This window comes from Tursiops truncatus, chromosome 4 (assembly GCF_011762595.2).
Source record: "Tursiops truncatus isolate mTurTru1 chromosome 4, mTurTru1.mat.Y, whole genome shotgun sequence".
In the NCBI taxonomy this organism is placed as follows: domain Eukaryota; kingdom Metazoa; phylum Chordata; class Mammalia; order Artiodactyla; family Delphinidae; genus Tursiops; species Tursiops truncatus.
This window is the reverse complement of record NC_047037.1, coordinates 1451896-1468513: the sequence shown is the minus strand read 5'-3', so window position 1 is coordinate 1468513 and position 16618 is coordinate 1451896. Positions and strand designations below refer to the sequence as shown.

Here is a 16618-nt window from a genome sequence, read left to right as displayed (position 1 = left end):
ACAGTGAGGAAAGCAGTCATGGCCACTGTGAAAGTGACTGCTAATATGAGATTTCTCATTTCTGCAATTACGAAAGACAACTCTTACAGGTCTTTAGGAAGTGCTGCACTTTCTCTTAACCTCTTCCATAAAAACTCCTATCTTCTCTTCACAGTAGTTTTACTATGAAATAACAGTCATTTCTCAGATGAATAGTAAAAATAGAGATAAGACCTCAATATATTAGCAAAACAATATAATGCATAAAAAGGTACCAACTATGGAGAAAGGCACACTGGTATAATGCAAGTAAGTTTTACTATAATTTCTAGCATATACTATGGAATAAAGTTTTGAAAGTCATTTGGATGCTATGCAATTTTACACTTCATTTTAGATGTATGGAAAAAGCCTAAATACAATTTGAAAGCATTTAATAAATTTTCATGTAACTTGTTACTGTGTTAAAAATTCACCTCTAAACTATTGCAACACTGTAAATCAACTATAATAAAAAAAATTTTTTTAATTCATCTCTATTATACGACCTATGCACATTAGGAAAAGAAATTCAATCACTTAGTGACTAAAGGCCTGAGATACAATTTTGAAAGTATCTCCCAGAGATAAAAACAATCATATTTTATTATTCATTTTATGTAAATTAGGACTTAACAATTTGAGAAGAATCTATAAAATAGGACACATCAGTTTTTAATTATTTGAAGACTTCAAATTAATGATTCAGAAAGGATCAAATCACATGCTTAACAGCAATATGTATTAGCAAAATGGGATTCTGCAAGCCTAACTCTAACACTGCAATTATCTAAATTATGCTGTGTGCATATGGAACCAGACTCCTAATGTAGGGGAAATTCTTCATGATACAAGGGGTAGAAAACGAAAAGAACACTACATAGCACTTCTACGGATCCATCACTGCTGGTATACTACACCAAGGTATGTTTTTTTTTTACCAAACATCTTCCAACTATGGAGGGAATACAACCCAAACTTTATAACAAAAATCGGTAAGAAAACATTCACTTTAGAGAAATTCAGTCCAACTTTGCTAGAAAATAGCATTTTGTAAAGGTTTTTTTGTCTTCATGAACTATAACTTCTGAAATACTAATGGTTTAGTACTTCAGAAACACTGATGATACTAATACCAACTTACGAGTAATACTAACTTTGTCAAACCATAATATATATTAAAATATAAAATATATCAGAATACCAGCCGCTCTCCTAAGTAAAGAATCTCGTGGAATAACCACAGGTTCTGTTTCTTCCAAGTCACTTTCTGACTTGGATTCATCGTCTGACCAAGGATTCCGTTTCTTCACTTTCTTTGCGCTGGGTTTACCAGATGATGTAGGTGCTTTTCTCACCCTGGTACCTAAAAACAAATGAGCAACAATAAGACATGTATCAATACCTATCCAAACGTCATTAGTAAAAATAAAACTATTGTAATGAAAACTTCATGATAAAATAACAAATGTTTGTGAAAACTGAAGACATTACTTCAACTAGTAGAAAAAAAGTACAATCAAAAGAATGTAGTAATATCCTGAACATACAGATTTTCTGACACACAAAAATACTCTAACAATTCCTCACCAGGCTCCTTTTTCTCCCTTTTGGGTTTGGGACCTTTATTTATAGGAGCTGACGGGATCAATGCCTCTTCTCCTGCACCTTCTACTTGTGCACCACTGAATTCTTCATCAAATTCCACTTTCACTGCTGTGGTATCGAGATCACCCTACACATTGAAAAGAAAACCAAACCATAAGTAAAAATAAAAGTTAAATTAGGGCTTCCCTGGTGGCACAGTGGTTGAGAGTCTGCCTGCCGATGCAGGGGACACGGGTTCGTGCCCCAGTCCGGGAAGATCCCACATGCCGCGGAGCAGCTGGGCCCGTGAGCCATGGCCGCTGAGCCTGCATGTCCGGAGCCTGTGCTCCGCGACCAGAGAGGCCACAACAGTGAGAGGCCCACGTACCGCAAAAAAAAAAAAAAAAAAGTTAAATTAACACCATATACTTTAGAGATACACTTCCAGCCAAGAGATCGTTTTTTCATATCAGATGAGTTAAAAAACAATATAAAGCGTGATTCTATTGAGGTCCTAAGAAATGACTTTGATCAGACCCTGTTTTACTTTATCTCATGCAGCTGTAGAAGATGACACTGCTTACCACTCCCTTCTATGACATGACAGCTACTTAAAACCAACTATGAAAACTAAGAAGGCAGCTTTTGATTATCAAAGGGACTTTCAGACTCATAGCTAAGTATACCACAAGGTACCTGAAAAAATATGTTCCCATAGCTCACACCTCTATATACTAGAAAAAAATCTTCGGATTACTGAATGAAAATAAGCAACCCATGTCTTATAATGGCCTAGCAGTACATAATGAAGTCCCCTGACCCTGAGACAGAGGGAGGGAGGCCTAGGGCAGGGTCAGAGCAGACACCACGGAGAAGGGGGCCTTTCCCACTGGGCTTTGAAGAATCAGGTAGATTCGCCAGGTGAGGAGAAGGAAGGCGGGAAGCGCGCCCCAGGCACCAGATAAAGACTCCTGTCTGCTAAGACTCAATGAAAGGTGAGGGGAAAGGCAGCCAGATGGAAGCAGGCAGGCGCGCGGGCGCTAAATCACTGTGCACCAGGAATCACCTATAACAACAGGCCCGTTGTTTGGAAACATCACTCTGGTGGTGAGAGACAAGACTGAGAGGACTGAAGTGAAGAAGGAAGAAGTCGTGACTGGATGACTAGAGACAAGATCACTGGAGCCACACGGCCCACCTTAAATTATCTCAGGGAAAATACCAAATTCTAAGACTGTGTCAGTGTAGACCAAGATAAGAGGGTGGTATCTGGAACTTTCATAGACAGTCAGTAGGACTGAGTTACAGACTAAATGAAAAAACTCCCAGGTTTTCGGCCCATGTTAGTGACAGCTGGTAGTGCCAGGAACTGGGATCAGGCGCAGAGGTGGGAGGGCAGTTTTGAAACCCAGATAATGGATGGGTCCCTGCAGGCATGCTGAGTCTGCGGGGCGTTGGGCATTCTGGTGGCTGTATTAGCCTGGCCCTCCTGGAAACATTACAGCTTCAGGACATCGATTAAAGAGTCACCAGTGTAAGTGATAAAAGCTCTGGGCACAACCGAGGTCACTTGGGGAGACCATGAAAGGTAAAGAGAAGTGTGCTGAGAACGGATCCTGGCTAAGACCTTCAGAAAAGGAGAGAAACGTTTTCCTAAGGAGAGAGCAAGTTCTATGTGCAGGGGAGCCTGTGAGACCTCCGTTTATCAGAACCGTGGAAGAGAGGGATCTCCCTGGTAGCACAGTGCCCCCAGGCTTCAACTCTTAACTCTTCTGTACAGACCACCGCTCTCAGGCTCACCTCCCAAGCTCTACTTAGACTGTGGGATGCATCGACCTATATATCCCCTGGGCTCTAAATCAACCTGCCTAGAAAAATCAGACTCCCTCGAGACCGTCAGGCCCCTGCTTCTCGGCTCTGAGCAGCCTTCTCGACACTTCCTTCCTCTGGCCAACTGTTCGCATCCTGCTGGAGGGTAGGCAGATCTCACGCTTTTAAATCCCCTCTAACTCTCATCAATGCCAATGATATATGCTGTGTTTGATGACTTTTTAACTAAAGGTAATAACAAATAGTAAAAGTTGAAAGCTTACTTTGAAAGCCAAACAGACTCTTTTCATAAGACTTCCTTAATTAGTCATGATATAGAACTAAAGTTTATATTTTAAAGTTGATAAACTTTCTGTTGTTGTTGTTTCATGATTTTAATTTAGAATGCTGAGTAGGGCTTCCCTGGTGGCGCAGTGGTTGAGAGTCCGCCTGCTGATGCAGGGGACACAGGTTCGTGCCCCGGTCCAGGAAGATCCCACATGCCACAGAGCGGCTGGGCCCGTGAGCCATGGCCGCTGAGCCTGCACGTCCGGGGCCTGTGCTCCGCAACGGGAGAGGCCACAACAGTGAGAGGCCCGCGTACCGCGGAAAAAAAAAAAAGAATGCTGAGTAGAGTATTTCTCTCTCTCGTTTTAGAAATGGAATCGAGTGAGTAGGTCTTTACACACATGTGGGTCCTTGACTAATATGTCTTCATTCTATGTATGGATCAACGGCTCTGAGAACAAGTGATTTCCAATCACAGTGAAACATAATAGAAACAAAAAATAAAGCATGACTGAAGTACACAATAAAATTAAAATACCTACATACATCATTATGGAGGTGGAGTCCACCAATGAGCTAAAACAAGAGACATGTACCTTTTTCTTCTTCAGCAACTTCTTACTGGCATCTGCCTTCATGGCAGTAATTTCAGGAACTATTCTTCTCCCGAAAGGTGAGGGCATTGTCTCTTCCAGTTGAAGCTTCTTCACCTTAGGTTTGCCAACTTTCCCTTTTATTGCTTTTCCAGCCATCCCAGCCAGAAGATCTTCTCGTTCTTGCACTTCCACTTTCTGGAGTGTAATGATTAAGGATGGGGAACAGGGCGGGGGCATAGACAACTCATTAGAAAAGAGAGTTACTACTGCATAAGTAGTCAAATCTAACTTTATTCATTCGGTAAGGAACAAAGCTTTCCTTTCAGGTGATCTAATCTAAGAAAAAACCAAATAATTCTAAGTCAGAAGACCTGGGCTGGGGACTTCCCTGGTGGTCCAGTGGTTAAGAATCCACCTTCCAATGCAGGGGACACAGGTGTGATCCCTGGTCAGGAAACTAAGATCCCACATGCCATGGGGCAACTAAGCCCACGTGCTGCAACTACTGAGCCCACGTGCTCTGGAGCCCGTGCACCCCAACTAGAGAGAAGCCCGCGTGCCACACCTAAGGCCCGACACAGCCAAATAAATAAATAAAATAATTAAATATTAAAAAAAAAAGAAGACCTGGGCTGTAGTCCCAGTTCTATCTAACTAGCTTCTCATTTGCAAAACAAGGGGTTAGTAACTAAATGACCTATATAGTCCCTTCCAATTCTAGGATCCTACAACGTATTATGGGATCAAGACTTCTGATGACCTGGTATCATCAGAATCCCAGCAAATCACACAAAAAGGAAGTTCTGTTAACAAATATGAAGCTATTCTTTACTATTGTTTTAGTTTGCTTCATTTTTAACGGATATTAATTTTTAAATGTGTAAGTCAGCAGTAAAAAAAAAAGGATCTGCAATTAAAAAAAAATCTAACATAACAATATAAGAAAAGTATAAATCAAGGCATAATTATATTGTGGCATTTCAAAGATCATTAAGGGAACCCAGAACAATAGGACTAAACAATTCCAGAAATTTTATTAGGCAACTAATACACCACACTCATTCTTAAGAGTTCGAATTCTGACTTGGGCCATAAAAATAAAATTAGAACATGTGGACAGTAAATCAATGAAACAACTAAAAGGTAATAAATATAAGTAATATCATATGAGTAATAATAAATAGTAATTTACCTTGTGCTACTCAAAATCAGGTGATCGTACTGCTACTGTGAATTTAATTCTAAGATTTTGAGTTAATTGCTTAAAAACAAATTAGGCAATTTTAGAAAAAGTTTATATTTTACATCTTTCTCTACATTTTTCTTTTATTTTTAAAATTGGAATTCTACCTGGAGAAAACTAAGCTATAACAAAAAATATTAAAATTTCTCGATTAAAAGTCTAAGGAGACTATCATTCTACTTTTAAAAACTCAAAGTACCTATATTCAATCATATATACTGCTCTTACCTCTTTGAGGGAAAACATTAAAATTGAATCAATAAGCTAATTTGAAGTCAGTTAAGAAATTTTAACTAGCAGAGAGTATTAGAATTTAATTTATTCTAAATTTCAACTCCATAGCTTTTATTCATCTGCATCAGATATAACTTTTCTTTATGGTTTCACAGAGCTAGAAGCTTAATCCTTTGCAGCTTATAAACATATTAAACTTTTGTAGAGTTAAAGGAAACACTGAGATAATTTAATTTAAAAAATTTTCATTCTTGTTTCATAAACATTACTTTTCCAAATATACTTTAATGGAGACTTAACCTACATCCAGTTCTTCAACAAAAGCTGCTAAATCTTCTTTCCAAAGATCTGAAGGAGATTTTCTTTTAAGATCATTGACCTCTCGCCCCTATAATAAAAAAGTAGTACGATTTAAACATTCAATTTTAAATGTATAATTTTCAAATGTATACATGAAGGCTAAATAAAACTATTTATTTTTGGAAAAGAAAAAGATATGGATAGCACTTAAAGTTTCAAATTATTTAACCCACAAAAGTTCATACTTTTGCATCTCTCTGTTTAATCAGTTCTTCAACTTTTTCTTTAGTAAGAGACCATAGAGACATATTTAAAATATAATTAAAATCAGGGCCTGAAGGAGTTCCTGAATCAGAGGAACTATCATCATGCTGGTTTTGTGTTTCTTCCTCTTCTGCTGCCTGTAAAAAATAATAAACTTTATATTAAAGTCCTATATAATATCAAATCAATGTTGAACTTTATTGAGTACTGAGTTTAAAATTCCATAATGCTATACTCTTAAAGCTACATCTTCAGGGTGGTGGGTTAATTTTAGATTATCTGCAAGATTATCTATGAAAATATATTTCCTATAAAAAGTTTAAATTTTCCAAAAATGCACAATAAAATCATCAAAAGGAATGGTATATTCAGCCTCTATCCATCTCGTGAAAAATTAACTGCTTGAGAAGACACCACATCTTAAAATTAATAGAGCAGAACTAATGTTTTATCATGCATCTTGTCAGATCTTTATATTGGTGAGTGAACAATCTGAAACCTAAAATAAATATAACTTATGAAGAATGTTTTACAGTTATAATAAATATGCTAAGGTAGTCAGTCACTATGGATGAATTCTTGATAAAGATTCCCTCAAGCAAGAACATTCATTCAAGGACTAAGCTGAAGCTCACTCCAGCATTTAACAGCTGGTGAGTCAGAGTCACGAGGGCTATCCTAAAAGTTTATCTATAAGGCCTTCTTTCATAGGAGCAGTTGCAATAAAAAGCCTTATGCTAATGTTAAATTTCAAAGTCCAATGAATTTATAGAAGTTATTATAGGTGACATCATCTTTAAAATTTTTAAAATAACAACAGCTGTTAAATAAAATTGCATCTCAATTTTTAAGGGCACTGAGTAATTAAAAATGACTGAGTTAGCCATGACACTCCATAAAACAAAAGTTCACTTCTAGCAATCAAAAGAGAGAAAAAAAATCTTTACAATTTAATTTAAAATTTTTGGTAAAATAATGTGTATATACAAAGTAAACGTTAGGTGTATTTTAGAAGTAAAGGAATAAAGATAAAAATTGCAAAGCAAGATGCTTCATTACATAAACAAAAGTATAAACTCAATTAAGTAACATTAGCCAAAAAAAGAATGCTGTTGTTGATATAGATTATTAAGTACCTAGATAATTTATGACAAAGTAATACAGTCTACAGTTTTTAAAATTTCTTCATGAAATAGTGTGTTGCTATGGAATTTTAGGTTGCTACACTACTATTAAAATATTATTATTAGGGTGTCATAAAATCCTATTTAGACCCACACTTTAGAAGTCTATTTGCTCTAGGTTTTGATGACACACCAAGTATTGTTAATGAGCGCTCCATGAATATGTGTATCTATCATTGTTATCATGAAGATGACTAAGGATACTTTCAGGGAAAAAAAAACAAAAACCAAGAAACTTTTCAAGTTCCAATGACAATTCTACTATGTTTTTGATCTTCTAATTATCAGCTTTATAATTCTCTCTTCTCCAACTCTACACAACAAGGACACTCTTGTAAGAGCAGTTCCTTTTGTTTCTTGAACCCCCAAAGTGAACACATGGCCAAGATGCTGGGAACATTTTGAGGGTAACAATGAAATTATTGAATCCAAGCACTAGCTTTTACCCATGAAGTCTACTTCTGCCAGAAGGGCATTCTCAAACCCTAAACACCTTTATTTTTTAAAACGAAACATTAAATTCATTAGCTTACTAGCTAATTTTTTTTTAAGATATAATTTAAACCAACAATGATACAGAAGGGCAAGTAGTGTATAAACCGTAATTTGGGGTTTAAGAATGCAACAAAACACACTGAAGGAATGCAACATGCTTGAGTCATCTTAATTTTGAATACTCCCCCAACTTGTCCTACCCAATTTTCCTCAAACAATGAATAAACCTATTCTCTTAACATGTAATTGGTAAATATGTAATTTATTCTAATTTTACTCACTCTAACATATGGCAATCTATTGACAGTTCAAAATTTTTAAAAAAACAATGTAAATGAAAACACTATTTCAATGGAGTTTGATGAAAAATATGAAAAACATTATGGTTGAGAACTCATGAATGTTGGAAAGTTTCAGTTCAAATTACATCACATAATCATAACTATTTTTTAAAGATGTGAATTTTATCAGTATTGCATATATATAAATTATAATTAAGTATCTGAAAATTAATCATTTCCAACTTTCTTCCTTTTGTACATTTGTGTTCTCAATCACAATGCTGTACTGCCTTTTCAATTTTTTTTTTAAATTGCCCACGACAGCAAGAAGCTAATTCTTGAGAAGAATCTCACGTTTCAATATCCCATTTACCGAATTAATATTAGTACTCTATGATCTAAAATGGACAATTTAATAAAACATCAGACTTTTAACCTGAAGTTCCAGGGTTTAAGATCTCCAGCTAAAGACCTAAGCATAGGTCAGAGCACATACTTGGTGCTCGATAAATACTGATAAATATTGACCATTCTCTGTCTCTAGTCTCCCCAGCGTACACCAAAACCAGATCAAGTGAGTGGTGAGTGGATTCCACATTGTGGCCACAAACTGCCCAGGGGGAAATGATTTCTGTGCTACCAGTGTAGTTCCCAGACAGTGACATGCACCTCACAAAACCACCACCACCACCACCGTCCTTCAACGGCAGGCTCAGAAAGAAGGCTGAGCGACCTTCTCCAACCGGAATCATTTCTCCAGGCCCTGGCTGAGCCACACTGGCAAAGTGCTTGGCGGTGGGTGTGCACTGCAAGTTCCTGCACCCTATCTGTTTTGTGGATACACAGAAGACTTCAGTCTCCAAACAGACTACTCAGCACCTTTAGCAGTACTAAATTCAAAATTTAGGGGTTGGGGTTTTTGTTTGCTTTGGAAGTTGCTTTTAAAAGCTTCTCTGAATGTCTCGTTCTGCAAATGATTACCTTTTCTTGTGCTTCTTTCCAGGCTTTCACTGGGTCAGATTCATAACCTCTCTGGACTAACATTTGAATCAAATCTTTCTTTGACCTATTCTCTATGTGAGGGAAAAATAAAGTTAGGATCAAGAAAAGAGAGTCAATTTGTATTTGTTTATATTCTACTGATAAAAACGTCTTCTATTAATAAAGTTTTTTTTTCCATTTTAACTAATGTTGAAATTTTTAAAGGTTGCATCTTACCTATAGTAATCTTCCCTTGTATCTTCTCTAAAATGAAACGGGCTTGATTGTTAAGCTTTGTAGATTCTGCTCCCAGCATTCCTACAAGCCACTCCTTACGTAAACCATAATAGCTTAATCGTAAATCAAAGAATTCTTTCAAAATGTCTTGCACAGTTTCATACTTCTTCAGACATCCCATATGATCAAAGAGTACCTAAACAAAACACAAAGTTTTTGAAGATTATATAAATCTGTGTTGGTATTTTTAACTTGTATGCTACAGTATTTAAAATAACCATAATACATGTATATGAATACACACCACCCCTAAAATCCAGAACAAAATTATTAAGTAAATATTCCTTTGGTGGCTCCAAGAAACCGATAAAATTCTATTCTCAAAACTATGAAAATATTTAAAATTGGAATAATTTTGAAAGATAAAAATAGGTCCTTAAAAAAAAGGTTCTTACTTAAAACTGTATAAACTATGGCTATAAAGCCACCTAATATATTTTTTTCCAAACCAAAAAGAAGCATATTCTATCTGTAAGTTTTTAAATATTAAAGTTCTCCCTCTCCCATTACTCAATGGACATGCATTTGCCTCTCTCTTCGTTGTTTTTTATGAATGGGCCATAATTCACTCAAATTTCAATTTAGAGGGAAATTTTACTTCTTCTCTATGGCACTTTTTCTCAGTCACTGTGCTATTGCTGGATTTTTTTCTCTTACTCTTTCTCAAGTCTAAAAAGCTAATTTGGAATGGAACAGGGTAATCATACATGTTCACTTTTTATCCTCCTTCCCAATTATCTGAAGTTTAATAAAGCAGATTAGAGTCATGAGGAGATAAGAACTCCACAACGAAAATGCTAATAGAGACAGGCATGAGGCACAAGGAGACCCTGCAACAATCACTCTCAGAACTTCCCGTCAGTGTGTGTGAGGGTATGTGTATCCTGTGTGTTCAAGCCCAGATGCACAAATGCAGGGTTGGGGTTAAGAGCAGAGGATAACATTAGAGGAAAGGGAACGTACCTCTAGATTCTTTAGCAAACATACAGGGGGAAACGCATTCAGACTTACTATAGCTACTCCCATCATGAAGCCAATTACAAAAATCCAACTTACAGAATGCAAGGTTACATTCATAGTAAATCTAGTCAATTACCATGGAATTACAAGTAAGAGTAGTTTGAAGTTTAAAAACTTTGTGCAATCCAGCAGCTTCTGCTTGTGCTAGTTTCTCTTCAGTCATTTTCACCACAAATTTCACAGTTGTATCAGTATGGTATTCTTTATAATCAGAAATTAATGCTGGTGTTTTATCTGTTCCATTTAGCATAGGTTCTAAAACCTGTTCTTTGTATACCTATAAAAGATTTAAAAATAAGTAATTCTTTCATGACACACATTCATGTTCTTATTCTACAAGTCATGTAATCTTTAAAACTTCTCGATTCCAGTGGGGAAAAAGGGGAAACCTCATCTCTATCATCTCCTGCCCAGTCACTATAGTTGACAATACATGGGGATCTCAATGGAGAAAGACGATATACAAGGTACTGGTTCTGATCTAGCTCATACTCAAAAGGCAACAAGAGGCTGAGAGTACAAAGCAGAAGGCATCAACTAGCACTGACCAGGTGACGCACGTACTTTTAGATCCAATACTGAATGACATGAGTTTATTGACCATATTTATAAGGGTTCAAAACACTATTTGTTATGTACTATTCTAGTCATTGCAACATAAACAAAGATAATAGTCTTTTTAAAAGCTAGCTAAGTCATTCTACATTTAGATAACTTTTAAATTACCATTGGAATATTCCAATGAATGTGTCAAAAGTACATACATGAATGTTTAAACACTACAGACACAGGGCAAACAATCATATTCTCACCAGAAAGGACTGCCTAACACAACTGCCACACACAGCTCACAGGTAGCTCACGTCTTATACCAACCTGTGTCCAAGTTCTAACGGGAAGCTCTGTAATCTCCACTGTGTTTCTATCCACCACAAATATTTCACCACTGACTGCATATTGGTTTTGACCAAGTTCTTGGATTGTTCCTTTAAAGTTTTTGTAGTTTGGAAGCTGTAGAGAAAAATAAAAATACCTAAAGGCCCCGACTTCTCACTTGAGTGCCAGTGCCACCTCTGAATGCCCCTTAGTCGATGACCTATTGCTACCGACAGGTTCACACAACTGAAACTAAATTCCTCTCGTCGGCAATAGGCCCTCTCCAAATAAATAATCACTCAATCTTGAATTCACAGCTTCTGTTAATATATTCAACAGCCCCCCAAATCTCAAAACCTCAGCACCACCTTTCCTGGTCTTCCAAGAATATCGCCTTTTTTTTTCCAGATTACCCCTCCATCCTTCCTTCTCCCCTAGATTAAAGATCCTTCACATCCAAACTCCTCAGACATTAGGTCACAAGCCAAGCTAACCTTCTCGCTTTCTCCAGTGATGTGCCTTCCAGATCACTACTCTTTTTCCACGTTTCTCTTGAATATTTTGGATATTCTCACTTTCACTTGCTCTATCCACCAGGCCTGATGGTTGTTCAGCTCTCCACACCCCATGCATCTATACAAATCTTACTTAGCCTTCTCAGCCTAATGACAAGTGATCTCTCCCTCTTCTAAAATTCCTATGTGCTATCATCACTAAGAAATCAGGCGTACAGCATAGGACACTTCTGCTCACTGAGCAACTGTTAATATCTTCTGTCACGGCAAACTTCATGCCCAGAGGTCTCATCTTGACAACAGATTAACTTTTTGAAGACAGAGATCATGGTTCTTTACCTTACCACCTAGCACAGTATCATATATAGAAGATATATATATATATATATATATATATATATATGAAACAAGTATTGATCAAATACACTGAGACAATAAATACTCTAAATGTATCTGAAATAAAATAAAATGCTATAATCATTAAAAGTAATTTGATACTTCTGTTAGAAATATTTTAAAGTACTTTAAAGTATTTAGGAGAAAAAGGATGTTAAATCATCCCCATAATCTAATTTTCTTTTAAAATACAAATATGAAATCAAACTTGGAGAGAAATACTTAAAAATATTAACAGTTTGTTTCTATATACAGGGAGTATTTTTTCCTCTTTGCTTATTTATATTTTCTACAATGAGCACTATCATTTTTGTAATACAAATATTATTCTATTTAAGTGTATCATGATAAAGGGAAACTTCTAGATGATTTTAAATCACGTAGAAGAGCGTAAGACACTTTTTTGAGGGTTTTTCTTGGAGGGAGTTTGGGGGAAGAACTGAACATGATGAATGATGTAAGGGCAAAAATGAAAAATATGGGGATTATTAAAATATATACAAGGTGTCTTTAAGCATCCTTAATGACTCTAATATGACTTAGTAGTTTAAGAACAATAACAAAGTTGCATATAACTTTGTCATAAAAACGTTATTCTCTATATAAGTTAGATATTTGAAAGCCTGAACTACAGGGTACTTAAAATTTTTAATAAACAGTTTCTCCCATAAACCTTATATCCAGGCTTTTTCCAAATTCTATCTTTTTTTTTCTCTTTCTTTCTTCCTTCCTTCCTTATTTATTTATTGCTTGCTGCGTTGGGTCTTCGTTGCTGCGTGCAGGCTTTCTCTAGTTGCAGTGAGCGGGGCTACTCTTCGTTGCGGTGCATGGTCTTCTCATCGCGGTGGCTTCTCTTGTTGCGGAGCACGGGCTCTAGGCACACGGGCCTCAGTAGCTGTGGCTCGTGGGCTCTAGAGCTCAGGCTCAGTAGTTGTGGTGCACAGGCTTAGCTGCTCCGTGGCATGTGGGATCTTCCCAGACCAGGGCTCAAACCCGTGTCCCCTGCATTGGCAGGCGGATTCTTAACCACTGTGCCACCAGGGAAGTCCCCCAAATTCTATACCTTTTACAGTAAGCACACAACAAGTTACACACTAATAGGGTCCTTACTGTCTACAATACGTTCTAAAATGAAAATGATTCCATTACTTTTCTAAAATGACTGGCCTTTGTCGTTCACAAATTATCATTTGTTAAAACAACATAAGCAATAAGTTCTACGTAATCACCATGGGATGAGGATCCAAGCCTTCCAGCATCCGTCTGACGTTGTTCACAATCTCCCTAGCATCATAGTTGGGTAGTTTACAAGCCCATCCTGTGCCGATACCCTCAGCACCATTTATTAAAACCATGGGGATTATGGGAATATACCACTCGGGCTCTACGCGTTGATTATCATCATAAAGGAATTTAAGCAGGTTGTCGTCCACAGCAGGGAAAAGCAGTCTTGCCAAAGAGCTAATAAAAGGAAAAAGAAAGACATGGAGCAATATCATGGTTTTAGAAAATAAAACTTCATACATAATTAAAGACTTTACATTTCAAAAAATCTTTTAAATAGAATGCATTTGTTAAGAATTTTGGTTACATGTGCTTAATTTAAATTTAACAATAAAATTTACCTAACCTTATTAACAAATATATTTCTCTCAGGCACAAAGCCAGAATAAAACAGTCTTGTTTTACTTGTTATTTACTGATTTACCTTCCTAAATTCTTAGTATTGATAAATAACCTTTTAAGGATTTCCTCTTATTCTGACTAAACCACAAAACCCATCTTCAGCCTAAAAAGTAAAGTTGGATCAGAAAAAATCCTTACGTTCATTAGGACTGGTTCCACCAATAATTCATAAAAACTGAGATCAACAAATTTCATTCTATATGTGATCAAATAATTTGGAACATTCACCCTCAATACCCAATCACCTCTCTCCGTAGTTATAATTCTATCACACATTTAGTTAGTTCCAGTAAACTTCAAATACAGCTTTATACCATTATATCAGCAAATGATTACCTTAACATCGTGAAAATGTAACGAGGACTTGCAGCATCTTTGCCCCCGTGAAGCCGAGTTCCAAACTGACCGATGGGCTGAAGCAAGTTAATGTTGTTACTCCCCACAAAGTTCTGAGCCAAGTTCACAATAGTCATCATCAGTGCTTGCTGCAGAACAGAAACAGACAGAATACAAAATTCACATTCCAGATTTTCTAAATGGATTTCCTAATTTTTACTAAAACCCAAACTCTCAACTCTTTTACATTTCCAAAGACCTTATAAAAGAAAAAACACTTTATTATGCTGAATTATCCTTCTACTATCCTCCTTCATGACCATAAGTATAGTTCTCAATTAATTCCAATCTCCATGCTTACTTCTCCATGATGATAAGCAGACATCTCGGCAACAGATCCAGCCAACTGTGCAACTTTTACTTCGCGTTTATCATTCCTCTTGAAACAGGTAAATAAAACTTTTCGTTGGCCTGGTTTAAAGCCTATTTTTAAAAACAACAACCCTCTTTTAAAAATATTGCTCAGGATATAGTTGTAATGTTTCTTTTAGTGACAACAATGTTTTACATATTCAAGAGAAAAAAAGCAAAGATATAGTTTGCTTCCGAAAAATAAGTAAAATTGTTTACTTGAGATTCTGTAACAAAATGAGTACATACTAACACATTTTATAGCATCTCAATCTATTCCAAAGTGAAGAACCAATAGAAAGACACCCTCCGGTCTTAAAAAACTGCTCAGTGGCACCAAATTCCTTTCATAGGAGTTCCCAAACACTCATGTGAGCATTCTTCTTGCTCTAGGCCAATGAGCACAGTAATAAACTTTTCAGTATATGCTAGCTATCCATCATCATCAACGTGGGCCCAGAGCAAGGCAGAAGCAAAAGGATTATAAAATATGGCCACTTTCCTTGAGAATTTTACAATCTAATTGAGGAGGAAAATTAACACAAATAAAATAAGAGGCATACAATTATCGGCATAGACGTTTATAGGCATCTGAGACCAATTTAGACGGCAATTATTAGGGAAGACATCAGAGAACAGATGTAACTTAAAGCTAGAACTACATGGATTAGTAGAACCGTCTGTTACTAGCTGAAATACCAAGGAACATGAAGATCAACTAATTTGCTAAAAGTTATAAAAATCAAAATGCTCTAGATAGAAGACTAAAATCTGCTCTAAGTACTGGGTAGCAGTTTAACTTTTCTGTCAAGTTAAATAAGTTAAAAGCATTAGGTTTTGGGTATTGAGGAGTAAAGGTGTTTTTAAAATTCAGTCTCCAATAAATACTTCAGAACTTATCAAAATCACATTTTACTTTTTATTTTAAAAAGTCTCCAACAACTTGGAGCAAAAGCTTTAAAATTCTGCAAGTTAATTTTCTTCAAAAGTTCAAAAAGGGTTTGAAAGATTCAAATAAACAATATAAAATTTCAGAACTACTAAACATCTTGAGAGCAACTTCAGCATTTTTAAATTTATTATAAGGATGGGTTAAAGTACATGAAATTAAAATATACTCAATGACATACAAAAATGAAAGATTGTTAAACAAAAGCTACTTACCATCAACAAGAGATGGTATAGACCTTTCATTGTCTGAGTTTGAGAAGAGAATCAATTCCTTGTTGATGAAATCATTGTAAGTCAAATGCTTTGTTGCTGTACCATATAAAAATTGCTAAGAGAAAAGTTATATAGCAATTATGTCATGATTACTGCATGAATTTTAACCTTTTTCTCTTTCTTCCCCAGATCACCACTCTTTATGACTAACCTCTGGTAAGCCATGTAACCTACGCTGTCTCCGATCTTCCATAAAATTTGTTAACCATTCTTTTCTGTCATCGATCTTCTTCTTACTGAATGCCTGAAAGATTCCAGGTAACAATTTCATACATTAAAAATAAAAAGAATTTCATTATAAAATTAAAATTTATAAAGGCAAATAACTAATTATTAATTTCTGGGAAATTAACTTTTTTTCCAACTTTTGCTTTTATCAAAAATACACTTCAACAGTGGTGTCTGAATTAAAGAACTATGAAAGCAGGGCATAATCTGCGGTGATGGGGAATGACACCAAGATTAACTAGGTTGGGCTTAGAATTCTAAAAGAGACTTATCACAGAAAACCAAGATTGGAAGAAAAGTATGGCAGAAAGAGGGAATGGATATTAGGAGAGATTTTTTTAAATGAACT

At 36.0% G+C, this 16618-nt stretch overlaps 1 protein-coding gene across 3 annotated transcripts in view; it reads right to left on the bottom strand.

The window, feature by feature from the left end:
• Window positions 1-16618, bottom strand: part of TOP2B (DNA topoisomerase II beta) — a 66923-nt gene that overhangs the window by 8133 nt on the left and 42172 nt on the right. For all 3 annotated transcript variants that reach the window (XM_019948619.3, XM_019948617.3, XM_019948618.3), the window contains exons 17-30: window positions 16193-16285; window positions 15982-16096; window positions 14768-14889; window positions 14407-14555; window positions 13614-13845; window positions 11474-11608; window positions 10674-10874; window positions 9518-9713; window positions 9281-9372; window positions 6321-6476; window positions 6080-6163; window positions 4299-4493; window positions 1609-1753; window positions 1223-1384 (exon numbers count right to left, since the gene is read on the bottom strand). In XM_019948619.3, coding sequence (XP_019804178.1) covers window positions 1223-1384; window positions 1609-1753; window positions 4299-4493; window positions 6080-6163; window positions 6321-6476; window positions 9281-9372; window positions 9518-9713; window positions 10674-10874; window positions 11474-11608; window positions 13614-13845; window positions 14407-14555; window positions 14768-14889; window positions 15982-16096; window positions 16193-16285 — 2077 coding nt within the window. The remainder of the gene's footprint in view (window positions 1-1222; window positions 1385-1608; window positions 1754-4298; window positions 4494-6079; window positions 6164-6320; window positions 6477-9280; window positions 9373-9517; window positions 9714-10673; window positions 10875-11473; window positions 11609-13613; window positions 13846-14406; window positions 14556-14767; window positions 14890-15981; window positions 16097-16192; window positions 16286-16618) is intronic.